This window comes from Episyrphus balteatus, chromosome 1 (genome assembly GCF_945859705.1).
Source record: "Episyrphus balteatus chromosome 1, idEpiBalt1.1, whole genome shotgun sequence".
Taxonomy (NCBI): domain Eukaryota; kingdom Metazoa; phylum Arthropoda; class Insecta; order Diptera; family Syrphidae; genus Episyrphus; species Episyrphus balteatus.
This window is the reverse complement of record NC_079134.1, coordinates 174701151-174722665: the sequence shown is the minus strand read 5'-3', so window position 1 is coordinate 174722665 and position 21515 is coordinate 174701151. Positions and strand designations below refer to the sequence as shown.

The following is a 21515-nucleotide window of genomic DNA, read 5'->3' as shown; positions in this document are numbered from 1 at the left end:
ACAGGTAGTAAATTTTTTGTTCCTTTTTTTCAAAATTCTGAATTTTTGAAAACCACTCATTCCTTTGAGGTTTTAACCTTAAATAACCAAGGCAATCCCTGAAAAAATAGTTTTTGTTAACAAAAATTTTAATTTTAATTTAAAAAAATAAAACCAAAGAGCAACCATAAAGTACCTATTACAAAATTTGTAAAATAAATATCAAGAATAACTAATGAAGATGTTAATTCTGCTGGAGAAAAACAAAAAATATGATTTTATGAGAAAATCTGTGTTTGGCTCAAATATTAAACCAAACTTCAAAGAAAAGCACATTGATTGTATATTCAATTCGCAATAATGCATAAGAAGCAGGCGAGACTCACAGAATGCACCATTCGAATTTGCTTCCTTGTTTCCTCATAAAATTATCTCTTTTTTTTTCCAGTAGACTGAACTATTTCTCAGGAGTGTTTTAAATTTTCTTCGTATAGGTATATGAAATTATAACGATTGGTCGTTTTAAAAAAATAGTATAATAGGTGTTGAATTTGAAAATATCAAAGAAAAATTTTAAATGAAAATAAGGAAATATCAACACTTTATCAACAATAGTCTCTATGGTTAAAAAAAAGGAAACACATTTTCAATTGAAACAACACTCAAAACCAAACAAAATAAAAAAAATAAAAGTTTTTTTAATAACTAACAATTTAAATGTTTTTTATTTTTTGTTTTATTTTTTTGCTAAATAACATTTGTGTGCCGCCTATTTGCCTACTAAACCAAAAAAAAATCCGCACATTCAGATTGAAAGCACAAACATTTCTGATCTACCACTGCCACCGCCCCCATCACCAACACAACTTCAACAATTCCAAATACAAGATGCTTTTTGCAATGGAAACAATTTATTAACAAACACAACCCTAAACAATCATTCCCGTACAAATAGTAGCCTTTCGACAGCCTCCTCATCGTCCTTGTCTCTGTCGCCATATTCGTCAACAAATGGAATCAACAATAATAGTAGTTGCAGTCCAATCAACAACAACAATGCAATCATTGAAAATTCCTTAAACAATCATATTGGCAACCCTGCCAATAATAATAATAACAATAACAATTATAATTCAACATCAACTCTGTCATTAGACCGATTTGCATCTTCATCATCATCGTCACCAGGACATTCGAGACAACAGTCGACATCGTCCTCGACTGGAAGTGGTATAATAACTGCTACAGACTTTCAGTTGCCGCCCCCACCACCCCCACCACTACCATCATCACAGCAACAACAAAAGCATCATCAATACAATCAAATACAACAACAACTTCAACAACAACAACAACAACTAAACCCGAACCCGAATCCAATGACAATTAATCAAAGTGGCAAGCAAAACGAAAACGATATGAACTCGAACAATCGATATGCATCATCTGGCAGCAACAACCCGGGCAGCAGCATCCAAACAAATGTATATAGTAAATTTTTGAAAGAGTATTCAAATAAAAAATTAAACAGTAACTCGAATACAAACACAAATAACAACAACAATAATGACCACGACAACTCTGAAACCTCCTCAGACGGGATTAAATTATTTAACTTCCCGCAGGGTGTTGGCGTTAACATTGGCAGCGGACAAGGATCAGCCCCCTCTGGTGGCAGAGCTGATGATTCAATTAACTCACGCACCGGGCAGGGCCAAGAAGGGGATCAATTCCAATACGTTACGTGTCAGGGTAACGTAATACGCAGCGTTATCCCACCCGGTAAGGGAGTCTCAGTCAACTATAAGGTAAGTAAGCTGCAAACAGCAAAATTTATTGCATACTTCTTGGCTGCGCATTTTATATATTTACTCTGTTTAATGTTGTGTTGCACTGGCACATACAAGTTTTATGTAAATTTTAAATAAATACAATCTGACTCACACACACACACTGATACTATAAAGCCAACAAATTGTGGTTTTAAAAATGTCGAATTGCTTTAAAATTTTTTACACTCTCTCTACTCCAACAGGTAAATCAGGGCTTTGCTCGTCCATATGGTGCTCCAGCTCCAGCTCCGGCAGCTGCCCCCAAATCACCAACCTCATATCCACCACCACAAGTAGCCAATCAGGCTGGATGCAACAACAACAACAACAACAACAACTGGAACCAACCTAGGCAAATTCCAGTTCAGCATCAACAACATCAGCAACAGCCAGCTAGCAATATGTATGCTACTTTGCCAAGGAGCAATGCTGGTCCCCAAGGTATGTATATCAAGCCTCTTCTCAAACCCTTGGCACTCCCTCGCTTGCTCCTAAAAGCAGTCTACAGGGCAGAGGGAGTGTCAATATTGAATTGGAATTGGATTAAATAGGTTTTGTGTTAAATTGGGAACTAAAATTTATGGAAAGTGAATGAAATGCCAGTTCTATGTTGGTCTTTTAGGGACCAAAAGGACGACCTCACACCTCAAAATGAGTTAGAGCTTTTATAGGTCCTGCATTCTAATATCTATTGCATTTTTGGAAATTTAATCTAAATCAAATGGTACTTTTGTTTGTGTAGCCTGGTATTGCAATGTTGCAAGAAAGTTTTTGTTTGATAAATCCTTTTTATATGGAATCAAGTTAATCTTTATATCGGATAAAATCGGATATGGGAATATTTTAAAGTTAAAATTGAAACTTAACTAAAAGTTTATTATTTTCTCTTGGATATTTTGAGAAAGTCGATAAATTTTTATTCTGTTGTTAATGTATTTACGTCAGCTCTTTTGTTTTGCATATAGGTACCAGATGCCTGGGATTAGAATGGACAAATTTTAGGGCTTTGTACTATCCTACCTATCATAACAAAATAGAGTTGTAAGAATATCAATTGAATAACAATACATTTGAAATTGAAAAAAAATATTTGTTGCAATAAAAAAATTTGCATTAAAAAAAAATATTTATTACAAATAACAAATTTTGCATTAAAAAAAACTGAAAAATATTCGTCGAATTTCTTACATTTTTGACTATTTGGCCTTAAGCTATTTCAACTATAAAATTGAACCGAATGTAAAAGGCCAAATAGTCAAAATTCTATGAAATTTGACGAATATTAAAAAAAAAAAATATTTAATGCATTGAATTTTTTTATTTGAAACAAATACATATTTTTAATGCAAATATTTTTCAGCCGCAATAAGATTTTTACTTGCTCTATAGGGCAAGTATTGGTTTCGTGTAGAAAAAAAAAATCGAGGTTTTAATCAAAACCAACATTACGATTATGGAGAAGATCAAAAAAGTGGTTTTCGTCATGCCTTCCGTCGGTCTGTGCGTCTGTACGTCCATCTGTACATCGAGCTAGGGCCTAAACGGATGGATGGATTTGCTTGAAACTTGGTACAGATGATTTTTACATAATTCCCTATTTTTATTTTTTTAATATCTCCATTTTAATGCATATCTCCCATATAACGTTTTCGAGGTATTGCAAATTTCTCGAAAACGGCTCTAACGATTTCGATTAAATTTGGTGTGCGCAATACTCTTATTGATTTTAACAAAACTGTGTTTTCAGTTTTTCTCAAAAAATGCGGAGAACGGAAATATGGCGTTGCCGTTTTTCAAAAATTGACATATTTTTTAAATTCATATATTTCATCAAAGCATAAGTCAATTTTATTAAAAATTTACAGACATCATTTTGAAGTATAAAATATTAAAAAAAAAATATTAAAAACAACATTTTTGAAAAAAAAAAAAATTTTAATTTTATTTTTAAACTTTCGATTTTTTTTTTTTTGATTTCTTTTTTCTCGACACTAAACAAAATCTTAAATTTCCAATAGATATTTAAGATAAAGATACTGTGAACTACAAGAGCAAGTACGTGCGACCCAGTCGTGCATTTTATTTTTTAGTTGTAATAAATATTTCAGTTGTAATAAATATTTCTTTTGTATGCAAACATTTTTTAGTATTTTTTTGTTAATTAATAGATAACACTAGTTAACAAAAAAAATAAAAAAAATTTGGAGTGCCTTTATATTTTTTGTAGGTATAGATTTGAGAACAGAAAATTCAAAAATCTTATCTAAAAAAATGTTTATGGATAGGTTTTCGAGACATGATTTTTCCAAGTTTTTTATCGTGGTTTTTCCCAGCATACTTAGTATTCGGGCTATATCTTGAGTGATAAACGATCAATCTGAAGACAAAAACCAGCACCTGAAAGCTGAACAAATAAACAAGAAACACTAAAACAACTTTTGTAAGTGCATTGTATCAAAACATTTAAAGAAAAATGGCTTAAAAAAGACCAAAAACTGTAGATTTTGTCCATATTTTATCCAGTTTTAGTTTTTGAATAGTTTTTCTTAAGTTTTTTTAGAATAATTTATTTTTAAAATTTTTTAAAGTATATAATATTATATCGATATGATATTTAATTATCTAAAAAAAATACTAAATAAAAATTTTCAAATTCGGCTTGCTTTTCAAGTTATAGACAAAAACTCAAAAAGTAACAAAAAGAGTCTGAAAATATTGATCGTTACAAAAATGGTCATATCTTTATAATTTAACCATAGATTTTAAAGAAAAATGGTCTTGTTATCAGAAAGTTTAATACACACTAAAAAATTTTTAACTATGGATAATCGAAAGATTTTGATTTTTTATTTCAGTGAGAAACTTTTTTTGGCAAAAATTTCCCTTAAAAAAAATTTCCTTTTTAAATGTTTTGATATATTGCACTTCAAAATCTGGAGTGACGCAAAAAAGTTCTAGGTTTTTACTTGAGAAAAAAGGACCTTTTGCTAGTAATTGACAAGAATTTCAATATTTTACCGATGTTTCGATGGTGATTGCCATCTTTTCCAGAGGATTTAATACCTACAAATAAATTGAAAGATTATAAACATTTGAACATACAAATCGTTAAATTTATTTTGTAAATGAAACATCCCCTAAAGAAGATGGCAATCACCATCGAAACATCGGTAAAATATTGAAATTCTTGTCAATTACCAACAAAAGGCACTTCTTTTTCTTTTTTGAAGTGAAACCTTCTTAAGTATCCTAGTGATTTGAAGCAAGATGAAACGAAAAAAAGGAAAAACTTCAATGAATTTTATATTCACAATCCTGAGATAACGGTAAAAAGATGTTCTTTTCCTAAACACGTTATATCTTTTAACCTAGAGCACATACAAATTCGACTAAACTTTAATACGCATGTTAATAATATAACTTTTCATTTGATATATCACACATAACGGTACGTGCTTTACAAGTTACACAATCTTAAATTGAAAAACTTGAAAAATACATCAAAACACCTGTTGCCGATGACTAGCCTTTAAAAAAATTGTAACATTTTTTCGAGATGTCGTACAAATATGATTGAAACATCATAATTAAAGCTTAAATAATAGGCTTTCAGATGATAGAAAATTTATTATTGGTTGTCATACAAAATAATCGACTTTAAGGTGATGGAAGAAAAAATGATTAATTTTCTTGCTTCAAAAAATTCTTTTGTAGATGTCGGACAGACATGATTAAAGAAAATATTTAAAGCTTAAATACCTTATAACCTTTAATATGATATATAATTTACTTTATATTGTTATAAGAAAACAAAAAGCTAGATTTTTTCGATTTTTTTTTTCAAGAAAAATTATTTTTTAAGGTTTCACTTCTACTACGTGCGAGTTGCACACAGTATTTTTTTATAATTACGTAAATTTGTCAATTTTAACTGATGATTCTCAATAATCTCATAGATAAGCTTGCCCGGTAAGAGTATTTAAAAATATAAAAAATGATCTAAAAGAATTTATCAAACCAAAAACTTAAATACCTTATAAATATCTAAAAATATTTTTATAGGTCTGACATTTCATTCACTTCTCCGACAAAAAAACTGTACATTTGGCAAAATGAAATTGAAATTGTTACTGACAAAAATAATTTTAAAAACAAAATTAAATCCTTATTAAAAAAACAAAACTGTTTCCTCTGTGGCCAATAAATTAAAAAAAAAAACACACACATCCATCTAACAGAGAATTAAAAATTTAATACTTACACTTACCAAAAAAAAAAAAAAAACAAATTTTAACATCTTTCAAAACCTGTCATTTATGTTCTATTGTATATATTACTGTATTATGTATGTGTATTGTACATAGGACGCCCACACTCTTTCTATGCAACACAATACAGAAAGCCCATTACCACCACCGGACCCAATAATAACTTCTACCGAGGTATGAAAAAAAAAACGAAAAAACCTTTACAAATATACACACAGTAAAAATCCTTACAAAATATAAAAAAAAAACTTGCTTTCCTTGCTGAAGCCTCCACAACGTTTGCCCAATACAAATATTGCATCTGATATTATTTGCTTGACTCGACTCGCTTGTCCTGTGCGAGGATAATATATTAGCAATCCACACCAATCATAAAAAAATATATTTATTTCGTCCTTTTTTTTTATTTTTGCTATAATTTTGTATACCTACTTTTAATATTGCAACAGTAGTGACAGTGCCATATAAATTATTATCAGACGCTTCCATTAATTGCTTTAGACCATTCATTAATTCATGTAATTTTTTTTTCGAAGCCACCACACCGCCATCTCCATATCGTCCTTCGACCATCGTTCGTCGAGAATACCAATTTCAAATTAAATAAACAAAAAAAAAAATATAACAAAAATTAATGATATTTATGGAAAGGAGAATAAAAAAATCAATTAACCTCCCCTCAGGCACCTCCTCTATGAACTTTTTTATTTTTGGTTTGTTTTTTTTTTTATTGACTTCTTGGTGTGGCTATCACGAGGGCACATATCCATCAATATTGATGATTTATTGAATTTGTCCAAAAAAAATCACAGTTCCTTTTTTTTTTGTTCTCAGTTGGGAAAAATGATGATAAAGCTCTTCATAGTCTCCCTATGAAGGTAGAATACACGCAAAAAAGTATGCAATTATATTTTTTTAACAACCTTCCTTATTGGCTTAACAATTAACGAAATTAAAATGGATAAAAATAAAATATTTATGTAAAAAAATACTTTCTGAGTGCCAAAATTGAAGCAACAAAAATGATTTGCATGCGTGGAAGAGCACATCAGTAGGGTCCTTTTTTTCCAACGTCCTGTATCCTTTTGAGTAAAAACATATTTATTTTTTTTTACTTTTTACCGGTCGGTGTTTGTGATGTGTTTGTGTTTGGTTATTAAACTTGCAGTAGCAATTGATGCGGTAAATGAGATAAATATACAAGTCTTTCTTTTTTTTTTTTGGTTTTTATTTTTTTTTACACACACACAGAAATTGCGTAGTATATACTCTTTTTTAATTTTTTAAATTCTCACAAAAAATGAACACCATCTGGTAGGTACTTAAAATTATCATTAATATTATATTCATTCAGGCAACACAAAAAATTAAAAACTCTCCAACAATATTACATCAGAATTGGTGGAGATAATATTTTTAAGAGGATTAATTAGTTGGTTGGAAATACAAAAAAAAAAAAAAATAAATATGAATAAAAATTGCAAGCGATTTAATGTTGTGAACACAATAACTTTTTTTCGTGTATATGTATGTATATTTTTTTATACAAAATCATTTTTTTATTTTTATTAAAATGCTCATTATTTTGGTCAAAGTACTTAAAATTTATAATTATTTTTCATGTGAGAGCATTCAGTCTAGCCAGAAGCCAGATTGATTGTTAAAGTGGCTTCAAGGACTACCATTTCAATTTTTTTTTTGTTTTAGTTTGAAATATAGAAAAAGGATTATACTTTTAATCCAATTTTTAAAGTTTAAAATAATTAATGTTCATAATTAAATCGCTTTTTTTAGCCATTTCAATCACCGAATTTGAATAAATTAAAATAAGAAAATCAATAACTTTTCAGGAATAAACAACTCAATATTTTTGTCGTTTTTGATCGACCAATGGTGTCCTATGCATAACGTTACTCGTTACTCCACCAAAACTGTTATCATCAAATTCTACTCCTTCTTCAAAAGTTTGTATATTGAAAAATCTGTAAACTTGTTAAAGAAATCAGGCCAATGTTGAATAGCTTATACTTTCTCAAATTTGTTGTTATAAAAAATCCTAATAAGTTTGAACTGATTGTTACAGCTAATGGGCGTTACCATCGGCTATTAAATATGAAGTCTTTTTGAACAGAATCAAATTTTAAAATTTTTGAAAATGTCGACAAGCATCTTGGAACCCTCCTCGTTCAATCCATCATTAATAATAATCTGATTTGGGCAAAAATTTACTAATATTTTTCAAAAAATTGCTTTAAAACTCAAACACGACTTGTTTGTGGAATGTTTAAGTCAGATTCTAGTCAAGAAACCTGTGGCATGTTCAGACTTTCAGCTGATACAAACTTTTAAAGATGTAACCTATATGTAACGCAGCACCAAAGTAAACAGTCGTCTTCGTAACGCATTGTATATCCAGCCGATAACTCCCAGTTGACGAGGTTGCATGAACAAATTTCTTCACTAAGTTTTCTGTGCACTTAAAGCTTCTTCAGAACATCGAAATGTACTAAACTACAAAGTTAAGGTTTTGCATATTAAGTAACCATCACAAATGTTGTTCGCAGATCTTCTTTCTTTTCCGGCTAGCCACTAATTCTAAATCATCGACTGATAACGAATTTCTTCGATTGAAAGTAGGGCAGTGAAAGTAATGACAAAATGAGTACCCGGATGTATGCGTTACTTTTGGTTGTAATACCTGCATCCATGATATCGTAACGCGTTACCCTCGTATGTTTCCGCATTTTCGGTATTTTTTGTACGTAGGTATTGTTATATTACGATATACGCTTGGTACTTACGATATTTTGGTTAGTTTTGTTACTTTCGTATATTAGTAACGCACTTTGGTTCGAGAGTTTGCTTTCAAGGTTCTATCGCTCACAAAATAACACTTTAAAACGTAAATTTTCGTGAAAAATAGTTTGAACCGGATTAATGAATGCTTCTTAGTAAACTGAAACGATCGATACCAGTATCTAGTAACTGACTACCATGCAGCATAGTTACTTTTGAAAAAAAAAATTTTAAATAAAATATAAGTTATTGATTTATTTTCAATCCAATATCAGTGAAAGGTTGAAATACTCTCATAACTGTGTTAAATCACACAAAACATTTCAATAAAAAGAAAAAAATGAAATATATAAAAAAATCCTTGCCAACAAATGTACTATAACATGAAAAAAAGACCCTACCTACATTTATTATAAATCCTTAAAAATGCTTTTTCCAAAAAAAAATTTCAATATCTAGTTTTGCTTCATTCATCATTTCTGGTCACGTTTCGTCGTAAATGTGATACAAAAGAGCGCCTGGCGATAACACCAAAATGACAGTGTCCTGTCATCATATAAATACACATACCTATACCAACCAAAATCTAAATAAAATAAACCCAAGCAGAGGTATATACTATTTTTCTGTCCCAACTTTTCTTCTTTTAATGGGTCACATTTCAACCCAAATATTTTAAAATGAGGACATTTCATGGAATATTTTTTTTTTTATTATATTCAGTTTCCTGAATATTATGTCATAATATTCTATATTTTTCATTTTCATCCTTTTTCGATTTTAATATATTAAATTGAAAAAAAAAAAAAACAAAAAATTGGAGCAAAGCTTTAGGACATGCTTGCGCCATCAACCAATACCAACTCAAAAAAAAAAAAGGTTCGAGTTTGTGCAAAAAAAAAAATAAAGTAAAATGATATGATATTATTCTACATCAACATAATACGGGTCAATTGAATGATGAGCTCTCGAAATTGGACAGATAATAATATTCCTTAAATGGGAATTTTATACCTTGTCCTTAGCAAACACACACACATGAAGAAAATTTCATCCTTTTGGCAAAAAAAGTTATCAAAATAAATGAATAGCCATAATAATAGAGCTAATTTGTACTCGGAATTCGGACTTTATTGTTATTGTTTGATCATTATGGTTTGCTATTTAAGGAGTCTGGAGTCGAAAATAAAGGATTTGTTATTTATATATGTGTGATTGGGTGCTTCTTGTGTGTTGTTCAAGCGGAAGAATACAATTTCAATTGCCAATGATTAAGATACAAAAATTTGGGAATTAATGTCGCAAATTGTCTTTGAGTGGAATAATATCTTCTAGACTCGACAGAACGGCAAATGATACAATGAATTTCGTAAAGCCTTTTATTATTAAGAATTAAGTAGAGTAGGTTTTTTCTAAATGTTAACAATGATATCACATAAATACGACTCATCAAGTTCTCAATTATTCAATAATTATTTTCTTAGATATCCTTGACAACTTTCTATTTTTGCAATCCTGTTTTTTTTCTTTATTGTAATTTATTCCTTGTTTTTGTTTTTTGTTTCCCAATTGATCAGGAGGATACCAATATTACTGAGATGCATGTGGATGTGTGAGAAAAGGATTAATTTCTTTCAAATGAAAAAAATCTAAATTTTTGAAAAAAATACTTTGATTTTTGTAAGACCATGAATAATTGATCCTTAAATAAAAAATCCAAAAATAAATATTTTCTGCAATAAAACATACCAATTTTTTTCTAAATCCTTATATAAAATTCTTAAAAATAAGTTATTATTTATATAAGTTAAATTCCCAGGTATGTTATAATTTGTTTCGAATTTATACAAAATTTCTAATCCGACTAATAATTTTGGCTTTTAATTTTTTTTTTTTTTAAATCTTCTTCTAAATACTAAATTCAAATACATATATAATGAAAACTATTGATATGTATGTGGAACTACGTTTAACACGTCAAAGTTTAATTAACTTTAATATTATATTAATTTTTAAAAACAATATGAATGTGCTTTTTTGTTGTGAAAACATCTTCTTCTCTAAATAAATTTTTCGATCTTTATTTTATAACAATTTTAATTGCACGTTCAATTTTAAAGTTAATCTTCACTTAATCTCTAAAGAATTAAAAAAAAATAGTTAAATAATTATTCGAATTAATTATTCAAAAATTAATGTTACCGAAGTAATTTTTTTGTTTTGTTTTAATTCCGACTACATTAAGATAACTACAGCCATTATTGTTGTCTTATGTTAAGTTGAATTTGAAATTTTTTTTTTCTGGTATTAACTTTGGTTATCGAGATTTTCGAATACCTTTTTTTAAATATTTTTTAGCTCTTTAAGATAAATTTTCTTGACCAAGTTTTAATTTCTTTTCAATTTTTTTTTAATTTCTTGACACTCAAGGAGGCTTCAGAATCAATCAATGTTTCAACTTTCCGGCTGATCACCACAGCTAATTGAAATTTTTGGCAACAATATTACATTCAAGCTTTCTATGAAGTCTGATATAAGAAAGTTGTTAATATTGATGATAAAATCTAAAAAAATTGGTATATTTCGAAATTGATTAGATTCAAATTTCAAGTCAAGTCAAATTTCTACAATCAGGTATCAATTTGTTAAAAATTTCATTTTAAGCATCATAAAACTTTTTTTGACATAAAAGTACGTACCTAGTTTTTAAATTCGTAACTCATACATTGACCTAAAAAATAAAGTTCAATTTACATTTTCAATCTTGTACAAAAGAGTAAAATTCTTTTTGAATTCATCACACTGAAGAACTTATACAGGCAAAAAATTCATTAGTTAATTCAAAAAATTTTAATGGAAAATAATTTTTGACGCCGAAAACAATCAAAATCACCGATGTCTGGGTACTAATTATATTTTGTTGCAACTGTCCTCGAGTTTCTTTTTTGTTCTCGAATAGTGAGGAATAAAAACCTACAGAAAAATCTACGTATTGAGATAAATTTTGACTTTCTAACGTCCGCAAAAATATTATCTGTCAACTCACCGTGCGACAGTGGTGACTTTGGCGCTTTTTGCATTAAAAAATCATTTGCCTGTTTTTTTTTTTTTTTTTTTTTTTTTGAAGAATGGTCATGAAATTTGGTACACTGAAACATATCTTTTAGAATAAAAAATACGAAAAAACTGCAAACCTTTTTTTTTTATTTCAACTTAAAAATGGCAAACATAATAAGAGCGTTAAATAGGATTTTCTTTTCAAAACAAAATTTATGCTAGAAATTTATCAAATCAAAAGGTGTTAGTTTGATGAAAAAACATCAAAAACTAAAAAAAAAGTCCAAAAAGTTCCAATTTATTAAACACACTATTATATTTTTACTTTTTAACGACTATTTCTTGGATTTTTTAAGCTAGCACAAATTTGACATCTATTCTTATGACTAATGATAACAATTTACCAAGCAATCTTAGTATTTGAAATTGAAGAAATTTACAACTGATGGTTTCATAAACAACATTAAAAAATTAAACCAAAGCGTTCACTATGGCGTATGTGTAACATTTTTTACCTTAATGAGCAAATTTATGTAGGTCATATTATTTGTTTGCCACTTGATTCTGGGATACCAGTATATTTATAGCACAATATTTTTGTTGGCTTTTCCGTCTTAATATATTACGAAGAAAATTCACTGATTCTTAAAAAAATATTATTTTGACATTTTTTAATGTTAGGAAATGGAAATAAAATCAACAATATTCCCCTTTACCCGAAAATTTACCTTTAACAGCGTTATTTTACATTTTTGTTTCAATATTCTAATTTTGATTATCAATTTGTTTATCGACCTAAATATGTAACCAAGACAACAAATTTCCGAAATGATAATAATAATAATTGTTCGGTCTATTAAGCTTTCAATGTAAACAAACAACTTGATCCTTTCTGTGACATGTAAATAAAATAACACAGAAAATGTTGCTGAAAATATCCTTTCGTCATTGTCTGAGGTTTTATATTATAGTGAAGCCCATAAACGACAGACAAATGCGATGAAACAGAAGAAAATATATACAAAACATCCTTATTTTTAAAAGAAGAACGAGATAAGAAGAAATGCATCTTTCCACTTTACTAAGCAATTCACCGAAGCATTCACGCGAAACGACAAAAACAAAATTATATAATTTCCTCTTCTTCTCTATCTACCATAAGGTATATGGTAATGTATAGTACACATGTATATCTACCAACTTTAAGGATACACATTTTCCTTAACATATGCCTTTATACCTTACTCCTTTTTCTACTAAACCTATGCATGCAAGATAAAAGGTAATATCTGCAGAATATGTCTCCATGTATTTTATAGGTTCAATCGCTTTAAATTTTCTTCAACAAAACAAAAAAAAAATAGGAAAAAAATAAGAATAGGTACAATCTTGTGAGAGGGTAAATGTATGTATAACACTAGAAGCAAACTGCACAAGTTAATTCAAAAAGGGGTTCCTTTTTTTTTTTTTTTTTGAAAAATTGTTTATTATTCAAAAACAAAAAAAAAAAAAAACAACAAAAATAGAAGAAAATTGAGGATGGAAATGAAAGAATATTGAATTTAGAACGATTCGCGAAATAGAATTTGTATCCTTTTTTGCTTCTTTGTTTGAATAAAACTTTTCTCCTAAATAAAACAATTGAATGTATGGATGCAAAACAAATGTGAATAAGTTTAACATGTCATTTTGAAAATCGAATAAAAATTTGAAAGATTTATTGAGAGCGTTTTTTATTATGAAAATTCAAATCATAGATCTACTGTTGCAATTTTATTTTTTTGAGAAAATCCTAAGGCTTTTGCTTAAAAATATTCATCACAATCAAAATCAATCAAGATAAATTGGGGTCCGGCCAACACAAACAAAAATTAGACTTGTCATTTGAAAACATTTTGTTTCAATACAATTTTTTCAATTTTGGAAATAATTCTTCAAAATATGTTCAGAAATTTGAAATATTTCTTTGGATGTTCTTTGAAATATTGAACGAAAATTTTGAATAAACATCTTTCGAGTTTTGAACAAAAATCTTTGTAATTTTGAATAAAAATCTTTGGAATTTTGAACAAAATCCTAAGAATTTGGAACAAAAATTTCTGAAATTTTGAAAAAAAAATCCTTAGAACTTTGGACAAAAACATTTGGAATTTTGAACGAAAATCTTTGGAATTTTGAATAAAAATCTTTGAAATTTTGAAAAAAAAATCTTTTAATTTGAACAAAAATCTTAGGAATTTTGAACAAAAATCTTTGGTATTTTATACAAAAATCTTGGTATATTGAACAATAATCTCCATTGTATTGAATAAAAATCTTTGGAATTTTGAACAAATCATTTGGAATTTTGAACAAAAATCTTTAGAATTTTGAATCAAAATCTTTGGAATTTTGAAAAAAAAAATCTTAGGAATTTTGATCAAAAATTCTTGAAATTTTGAACAATAATCTTTGAAGTTTTGAACGAAAATCTTTAAAATTTTGAAGAAAATTCTTTTGAATTTCTAGCCGAAATCTTTGGAATTTTGAACAAAACTGTTTGAAATTCGAACAAAAATCTTTGAAACTTTGAATAAAATCTTAAAAATCTTGTTATTTTGAAATAATAGTCTCTATAATGTTGAATCAAAACCTCTGGAATTTTGAACAAAATTCTATGAATTTTTAAACAAAGATCTTTAGAACTTTGAACAAAAGCATTTGGAATTTTGAACCAAAATTTTTGGAATTTTGAACAAAAATCTTTGGATTTTCGAACAAAAACATTTGGAATTTCAAATCAAAATCTTTGAAACTTTGGAAAAATATTCTTTGGAATTTCGAGCCAAAATCCTAAGAACTTGAACAAAAAAATTTGAAATTTTGAACAAAATCTTTGGCATTGAATTTAGAACAAAAATCTTTGCACCTTTTTTGTATTTGACTTTATTTTCATTAGGTAGTGACAAGTCTATCAAAAAAAAAAAAACTACAAAATTTTCACACAAAATACTCACAATTTTTTCCTAGCCCAAAATTTTTGCAGCTGTTTTTCCTTTTTGTTCCTCATGTTTGTGCCAATTTATTTGTTGTGTTTCATTTATCTGTTTTAACTTTTTTTTTATAAAACATAGCTTTGCTTTTGAGCATCATCATGTAAATATCGCTTCTTTAACAGTTTGAATTTTTTACTTTTCTCTTTTTTGATTTTTGAAAAAATAAAAAAAAAAAAAAATGCGAAAAAAACCATTTGCACAAAAATGCATTTCTGTTCATACATTTTTTATGGTTCTCTCTGCCATCACAAAAAAAAAAAACATTAAACTAAACATCTACCATCACCATTACTCTCCTACATAAACCCAAAACACAATCCTATCATTCCTTCCCCTCTCTCTTCATCGGCGAAAATTGGTTGTTGTATACGAAAATGTGTCGAACTCGAAAATATGACACTCCTAAAACTGGGTAATAGAATATGAACAGCATCAATATTACGAATGTGAAGGTCATCGTCGTGTAGAAGAGCATCGTGCTGCATCATATTTCGAAGAAGATACCGAAATCATCGAAGCCAATCGGGAATCTCGAAACTCCTTCGCTTGGCCGCCACCTCGGGATGACTCACGACCAACACCTACTGCTGCTCCATTGTACATAGCTCCACCGGAGACTCAACATGTAGTCCCGAAGCCAATTCAGCAGAAACAAGTTTGCCAACATGAAGAAGAAACTCGTTTGCAACAAGAACACGAGGAACAGCAACAAATGCAATGGCAAAGTCGCTCAGCCCCACAGCTGACCGGTTTGAGAGGAGGCATGAATGCTCCAGAAATTGAATCTAGTTCGGACAGCTACACCTCGACTTGTACAACCACAACTACGACTTCTGAAGAATATCAGAGAATGTACAATGCCCAGGTACAAGCCTATCAAATGCAAGGCTATGATCAATCTGGATCGGAGTTAGACTACCACATGGACATGGAGGTAGCCGCAATGCAACAGCAAAACGAACAATGCTACCTTAGCTCCTCGGAGTGTCTGTCCGGACGAAGAAGTGCTCAAGAGTGTGTTGAAAGTTTGGCAGGAACTCTGAGTACATTCCGTTTAGTTGATATGGTCCGAGAAGTCACACCAAGTCCAATACCTCCCCCAAAAGCCCCAAGACATGTTGAATTCAACGATGAGCCACAAATGGAACCCGACCGAAAGGCCAAAGAACCACCGAAAAAAGAGGTTCCTCCAAAGAAAGAAGAAGAACCACAAAAACCTCCGAAGACTGTGGAACCATTAACACAACAAAAGTCAGTAGAAGAACCCATCTGTGTTAAAGAAACCTACAAAGTTTGCGGCGAAGAGACCAAGTCTGAAGAAGAGAAACTAGTTGTTGAAGATCGATCAGAGATTCTTCAAAGTCAACGAATATTCCAACCGACTCCGGAAATAAAAATCGAAATCCCACCGGTGAAACCAATTCCACCAACAAATATTCCCAACCCATGTCCAAAAGAGTGGATCAGTCCGATGGTTCGTGCATTGACTACAGCCCCGGATACTCCAGTGCATATGGTAGAATGTCTATGCCCCAAGCCTTGTGACTTCACCTGCCAATGTAACCCGGAGACTATCGAAAAAGAAAAACAAGAAGATTGTCAGAGAAAGAAAGAGGCAGAACGTTTGGCTGCGATTAAGCCCGAACCCAAGCCTGCTCCGGAACCAGAACCAGAGCCGGTGTTCTTGCGTGAGTCACCCCCGAAAGGATCAAATATCACAAATGCTATGACCACAGCACCCGACTTCAAACTACAATTCGCTCCGAATCCCAACAACGAGATACCTTTACCCGAAGAATCCGAACCCTACTTGCCTCCTCCAATCGACATGACTCCCTATGAACGCGAAGACAGACGGCCAAAGTCTCCATTCTTAAAAGCCCTCACAACGGCCCCCGATACTCCTTATAATCCCTTCGGCCATGATGTCTGCTCGCAGCTTCTCGACCTCCCCACTCCCACTGAAAAGCTTTCAATGGTCGATGCCTTGATCACGGCCCCCGATCGCCCCTACACCCCTCTCAATCCAGAGAAGGCAACTCTAATAATTGAAGAGCAAAAGAAAGCCGAAGAAAAGAAACCTTATCAGTTCCAAGTCCTTTCCAACGATGACACCTGCGAGTTCTCAGCTACTAAAACTGAACAACGTCAAACATCAGCTTTTGCCAATATGACTAATGTCGCCTCTTCATTCCAACCATCACGCGATCCCCTCCCACCTGGTGCTCATCGTAGTTCAATTGTCCCCCCTCAACAACAATCCGAATACGAATCCCAGCGTCGTGCATCTCAGCGCAATGTTTCGCAAATGTCGTCTTCCACTTGTTGTGCTACCTCTTCTTCCAAGTCCGTTCAACAACAATACCAACAACAACAACAGACTAAAAGTACGTCTTTATTGTCAACCTCAACCTCTTCTGCTATTTCTAAAGCTGATTTGAATGTGATTGCTCATGAAATCGATGAGATGTTTGAAGATACTCGAGTGCCCTTCCCGCCACCTTCTCCATTGAGTCATTTAAAAGCTCGTGCATCCCCATCTGGCCTACACAAACCCGACACAATACCACAATATCAGAGAAATTGGACAGTTTTGCCAACACAGAGACCCTGTCGTACCCCGGAACCACACGAACTTAGAGAGAATGTTCCGCTTGCTTTCGTAGAAACACCAGCATCACCAACGCCGGCAGTTCCTCCAACTCATGCGCGCTTATCCCCATCTGGCTTACATCATCCAGACTCAATACCAACTTACCAGTCACATCGTAAGGTCTTACCGGAACCAGCTGTGCTAAGAGAGAATGTACCGCTTGCTTTCGTTCATTCACGATCACCAACACCAAACCCGGAAGCTGTGTCTTCATCGACATGTTGTAAGGGAACATGCTTAAATGCTCAACAACAGCAAAAGCAACAACATCAGGTACACCAACAACAACAACAACAACAGTCCACTATTCAGCAGAGTTCTATCAAGTCCTCACACACTGCTGCTAGTTCAAGTTCAACTGCCTCCAGGACTATGACGAGAGTCAGCGAACAAAAACAGCAGCAACAATATCTTACGCCTACTCCCACAGTTCCAATAATCGTTGAAGACCGTTCCGGTCCAGTAACTATGGCCTTCCAATCTTTAGACGAACATCAGCCTCATGACGAATCGTATCCGCCATCAAGGCCATACACCCCGTCGCTGATCAACAAGCCCGCTCCAATCATACCGTTCTATCAAACCCCTGAGAAACTTTGCTTTGAAGAGTGTCCGGCTACAACAGGCCACGTGTTCGATCGCCGATCTGTGTCACCTTGTCCAGATCGCGCCAAGTCCCCAGCTCCAGGTCCACCACCAAATCCCCTTAGCGCCATTCGTGCCCCAAGGCTAAGGGACAGCGACTTGCCAACTGCATCTCCCAGAACTCTTCAAGTTGGTTCGATTACAACTGGACAATCATACTTGGGTGCTCAGCAGATGCAACAACAACAACAGCAACAGGGACAAGTTCTCTCGCACTATCAAACGGCTAGTCAGTCAGGCTCCCACAGCTACGTGGAAAAGCCGGAGGTCGTACAGCAACGTCAAGTTGGCGATCTTACAATCCAAAAGCGGGAAAAAGAATCCCGTCTTGCAGAAGAGAAGAAATCCCAGTTAGAGAGCAAGACAACATCGCAAGTTGGCAATACCCAGATCGAACGTAGACGCAAGGTTGTCGAAGAATACGAACACACCCAGAAGGCCAAAACCATCGAAATCCGTACTGGAAGCAGCTCAAGCACCACAACTTCCACTACCGGTGGTGCTATTACCGGTGCTGATGTTCGCAGCTCTTACGGAAAGACCGGTTTTGTTGCCAATCAGGCCCGTCGTTTATCCGGCCTCGAACAGGAAATCACAAATTTGACCAGTCAGTCTCAAGCAATCAGTGCCCGGGCCGCTACACTCACTGAAACCACATTTCCACAGCTATCTTCGCCAGAGCCCGTCTCTAAGTTCCCCATTAAGACTGTTCTTTCTCCACACTATGAACCTGAGCCGCAGAAATATGTCGTTTCTTCGTCCTCTTCTAACAAACTGGTTGGTCCGCCGCCAGGCTTCAAACAGCAACAATTATCTTCTTCTACACAATCATCGGTTTCCCAAAAACAACAACAACAACAAACACATAGCGCGCAATCATCATCGTCATTAGCAGCAGTTAGCTCAAGCTGCACCTTAACAAATGCTTCTGCTACTAACCAACAACAACAAAGTCGGCCCAGTGCCATCCCGGTGCCAGCCTATAAGCCACCCCCGGCACCGACTCATCATGCACATCATCCCCAGCAGCCATCTGCTGGTGGTGTTGGTGCTGCTGCCGGTCGGTGTCCGGTAACTGGCAAGGTTTGCTCTGGTGCTGGCAGTGGTGCTGGCAGCAATGTATGTCGTGCACCATGTTCACAATCAATGCAATCGCAGCCGAGTAGCAATAATAACACATATAAGCCGACCGCTTCCACAGGTCCGGCAGGTTTTAAGCCACCGCAAGCTAGTCAAGCTCCGCCGCAGCAAATGCAATCGCAACAACAGCCAAAGCAGCCATTGTTTAAGCCTAATATTCCAGCTGTGAATGTTAGTAATTCACCAACTTCTTCTTTTGCTCCTCCTCCTCCAACTCCGTCTACTCAACCTGCTCCCGGTTCAGGTCCCAGCAGCAATATTGGCGGCAAAGGTAAAGCTTTTGGAGCAACTTCAGCCCCCAAACGTGGTCGCGGTATTTTGAACAAGGCAGTTGAGTCCGGTGTACGTGTACCATTGTGCAGCAGTTGCAACATGCAGATCAGGTGAATGAGCAAATCGGTTTGAGTTGAATGTTGTGTGTGTTTTTTTGGTTTGAGTTTGAAGGTGTTTTAATGTTTTGACGTGTTTTTTTTTAGCAACAAATTTTCCCAGTCCCTGACTCTTATTTTCAATTCTTAGCTATTAAAAATAACAAGCTTGAAAGACTAGGGATCTAGTGATACATTTCTGCTAGAAATTCTACTAGAAATTCTACTAGAAATTCTGCTACAAATTCTGCCAAAAATTCTGATTGAAAAAGTGCTACAAATTCTGCAAGAAATTCTGCTAGAAATTTTACTAGAAATTTTGCAACAATTTCTGACAAAAATTCTGCTATAAAATCTGCTGGAATTTCTGCCAAAAATTCTGCTAAAAATTCTGCTAGAAATTTTACTAGAAATTCTGATAGATATCTGCAATAAATTCTTCTAGATATTCTGTCAGAACTTCTGCTAGAAATTCTAGAAATTCTACTATAAATTCTGCTAGAATTTTCGCTTAAAATTCTGCTAGAAATTCTACTAGAAATTTTACTAAAAGCTTTGCAACAATTTCTGCTAGAAATTCTGCAAAAAATTCTGCTAATAAATCTGATATAAATTCTGCTAGAAATAACAAATTTTTGACGTTTGCATGTTTTTCTTTGTTTTTGATTTTGTGTTGATTTGTGTTTTTTTGTTTTTTTTCGATTTCTGCTTTTTTCAGAGCCTAATACTAACACCACCCCGAAACAGACATTCCCCATAAGCTCGTCCACACTGCCCCGCATGAAACCGACTATCGTCAAACCTCCTGTGGGTGGTTCACCTGTCATCACTGCAGGTTCTAGTCAAACATCTGATGCAACAAGTATGCTGTCAGATTCCATTGGAAAAATCACAATAAACAATAAAAATAATTTTATGGCTGAAGCTGGTAAAATCATATCCAACATGTTGGAATCTAGATTAGCTAATAATTCGAAAAATAACAGTACTAATGATCTCACAACGCTAAGTGGTAGCACTGGTAATATTAACACTTTGACAAGAAGTCCAATGGTTGTAAGGAAACGGTTTGAGTTGGAAGATTTTAAAAATGTCGATCCAACTGCACCGGCTGATTTGAAGCCTACACAAGTTGTAATGCCATTGGAACAATTGAAAGTTCAACAACAACCACTCAAACAGAATAGTGTTAACATAGGTTTGACAGGGGTTGGAGATGGTGGTTTGATACAACCAAATCATCACATGAAGAATCTTCTTGATATCTGTGATGCTAAAAATTTACAAAATTCTGGTAAAAATATGATGGTTCCAAACCAAGAAGTTAAGGTAGGTTTGGTAACGGTTCCAATACCACCACCTCAACTTTCAGTGGTTCAACAAAAAGCTCAACCACAGACACCAGCAGCTCCGCCACAACCTCCAGCTGCAACTCAAACCCCATCAAACGAACTGATTCCCCTAGAAACTGTGATCTTCCGTAATAAGAACAAACGTCCCAACAAAGGCGGAGAGCTCTCTACTCAAGCCAATGACCGTCGATCATACATCGAACGTGATGAACCCTCTTTAGACAATAATCCTCCTGTTTTTGAAATTTCCGTCAAACCTACAAGGGGAAATGCTGCTGATGACGATCAAGGAATGGATGAGACCAAAGCTGTGGTTAGTCAGCTTCTCAAGGACGGTAAGCGTCCTATATGTTGTCAGTGTGATAAGGAGATTAGCAGGTAGGTACCAAA

At 33.0% G+C, this 21515-nt stretch overlaps 1 protein-coding gene across 13 annotated transcripts in view; it reads left to right on the top strand.

Annotated features, from left to right (window-relative positions):
- LOC129907382 (PDZ and LIM domain protein Zasp) overlaps positions 1-21515 on the top strand; it is a 138636-nt gene that overhangs the window by 115522 nt on the left and 1599 nt on the right. For 2 of the 13 annotated variants that reach the window (XM_055983543.1, XM_055983544.1), the window contains 4 exons: positions 789-1463; positions 1605-1787; positions 2015-2252; positions 15387-19788. In XM_055983543.1, coding sequence (XP_055839518.1) covers positions 789-1463; positions 1605-1787; positions 2015-2252; positions 15387-19788 — 5498 coding nt within the window. Of the gene's footprint in view, positions 1-788; positions 1464-1604; positions 1788-2014; positions 2253-6175; positions 6254-10452; positions 10583-15386; positions 19789-20491; positions 21504-21515 lie in introns of those variants that run through there. The other 11 variants (XM_055983546.1, XM_055983547.1, XM_055983554.1 and 8 more) reach the window with 10 other exon arrangements.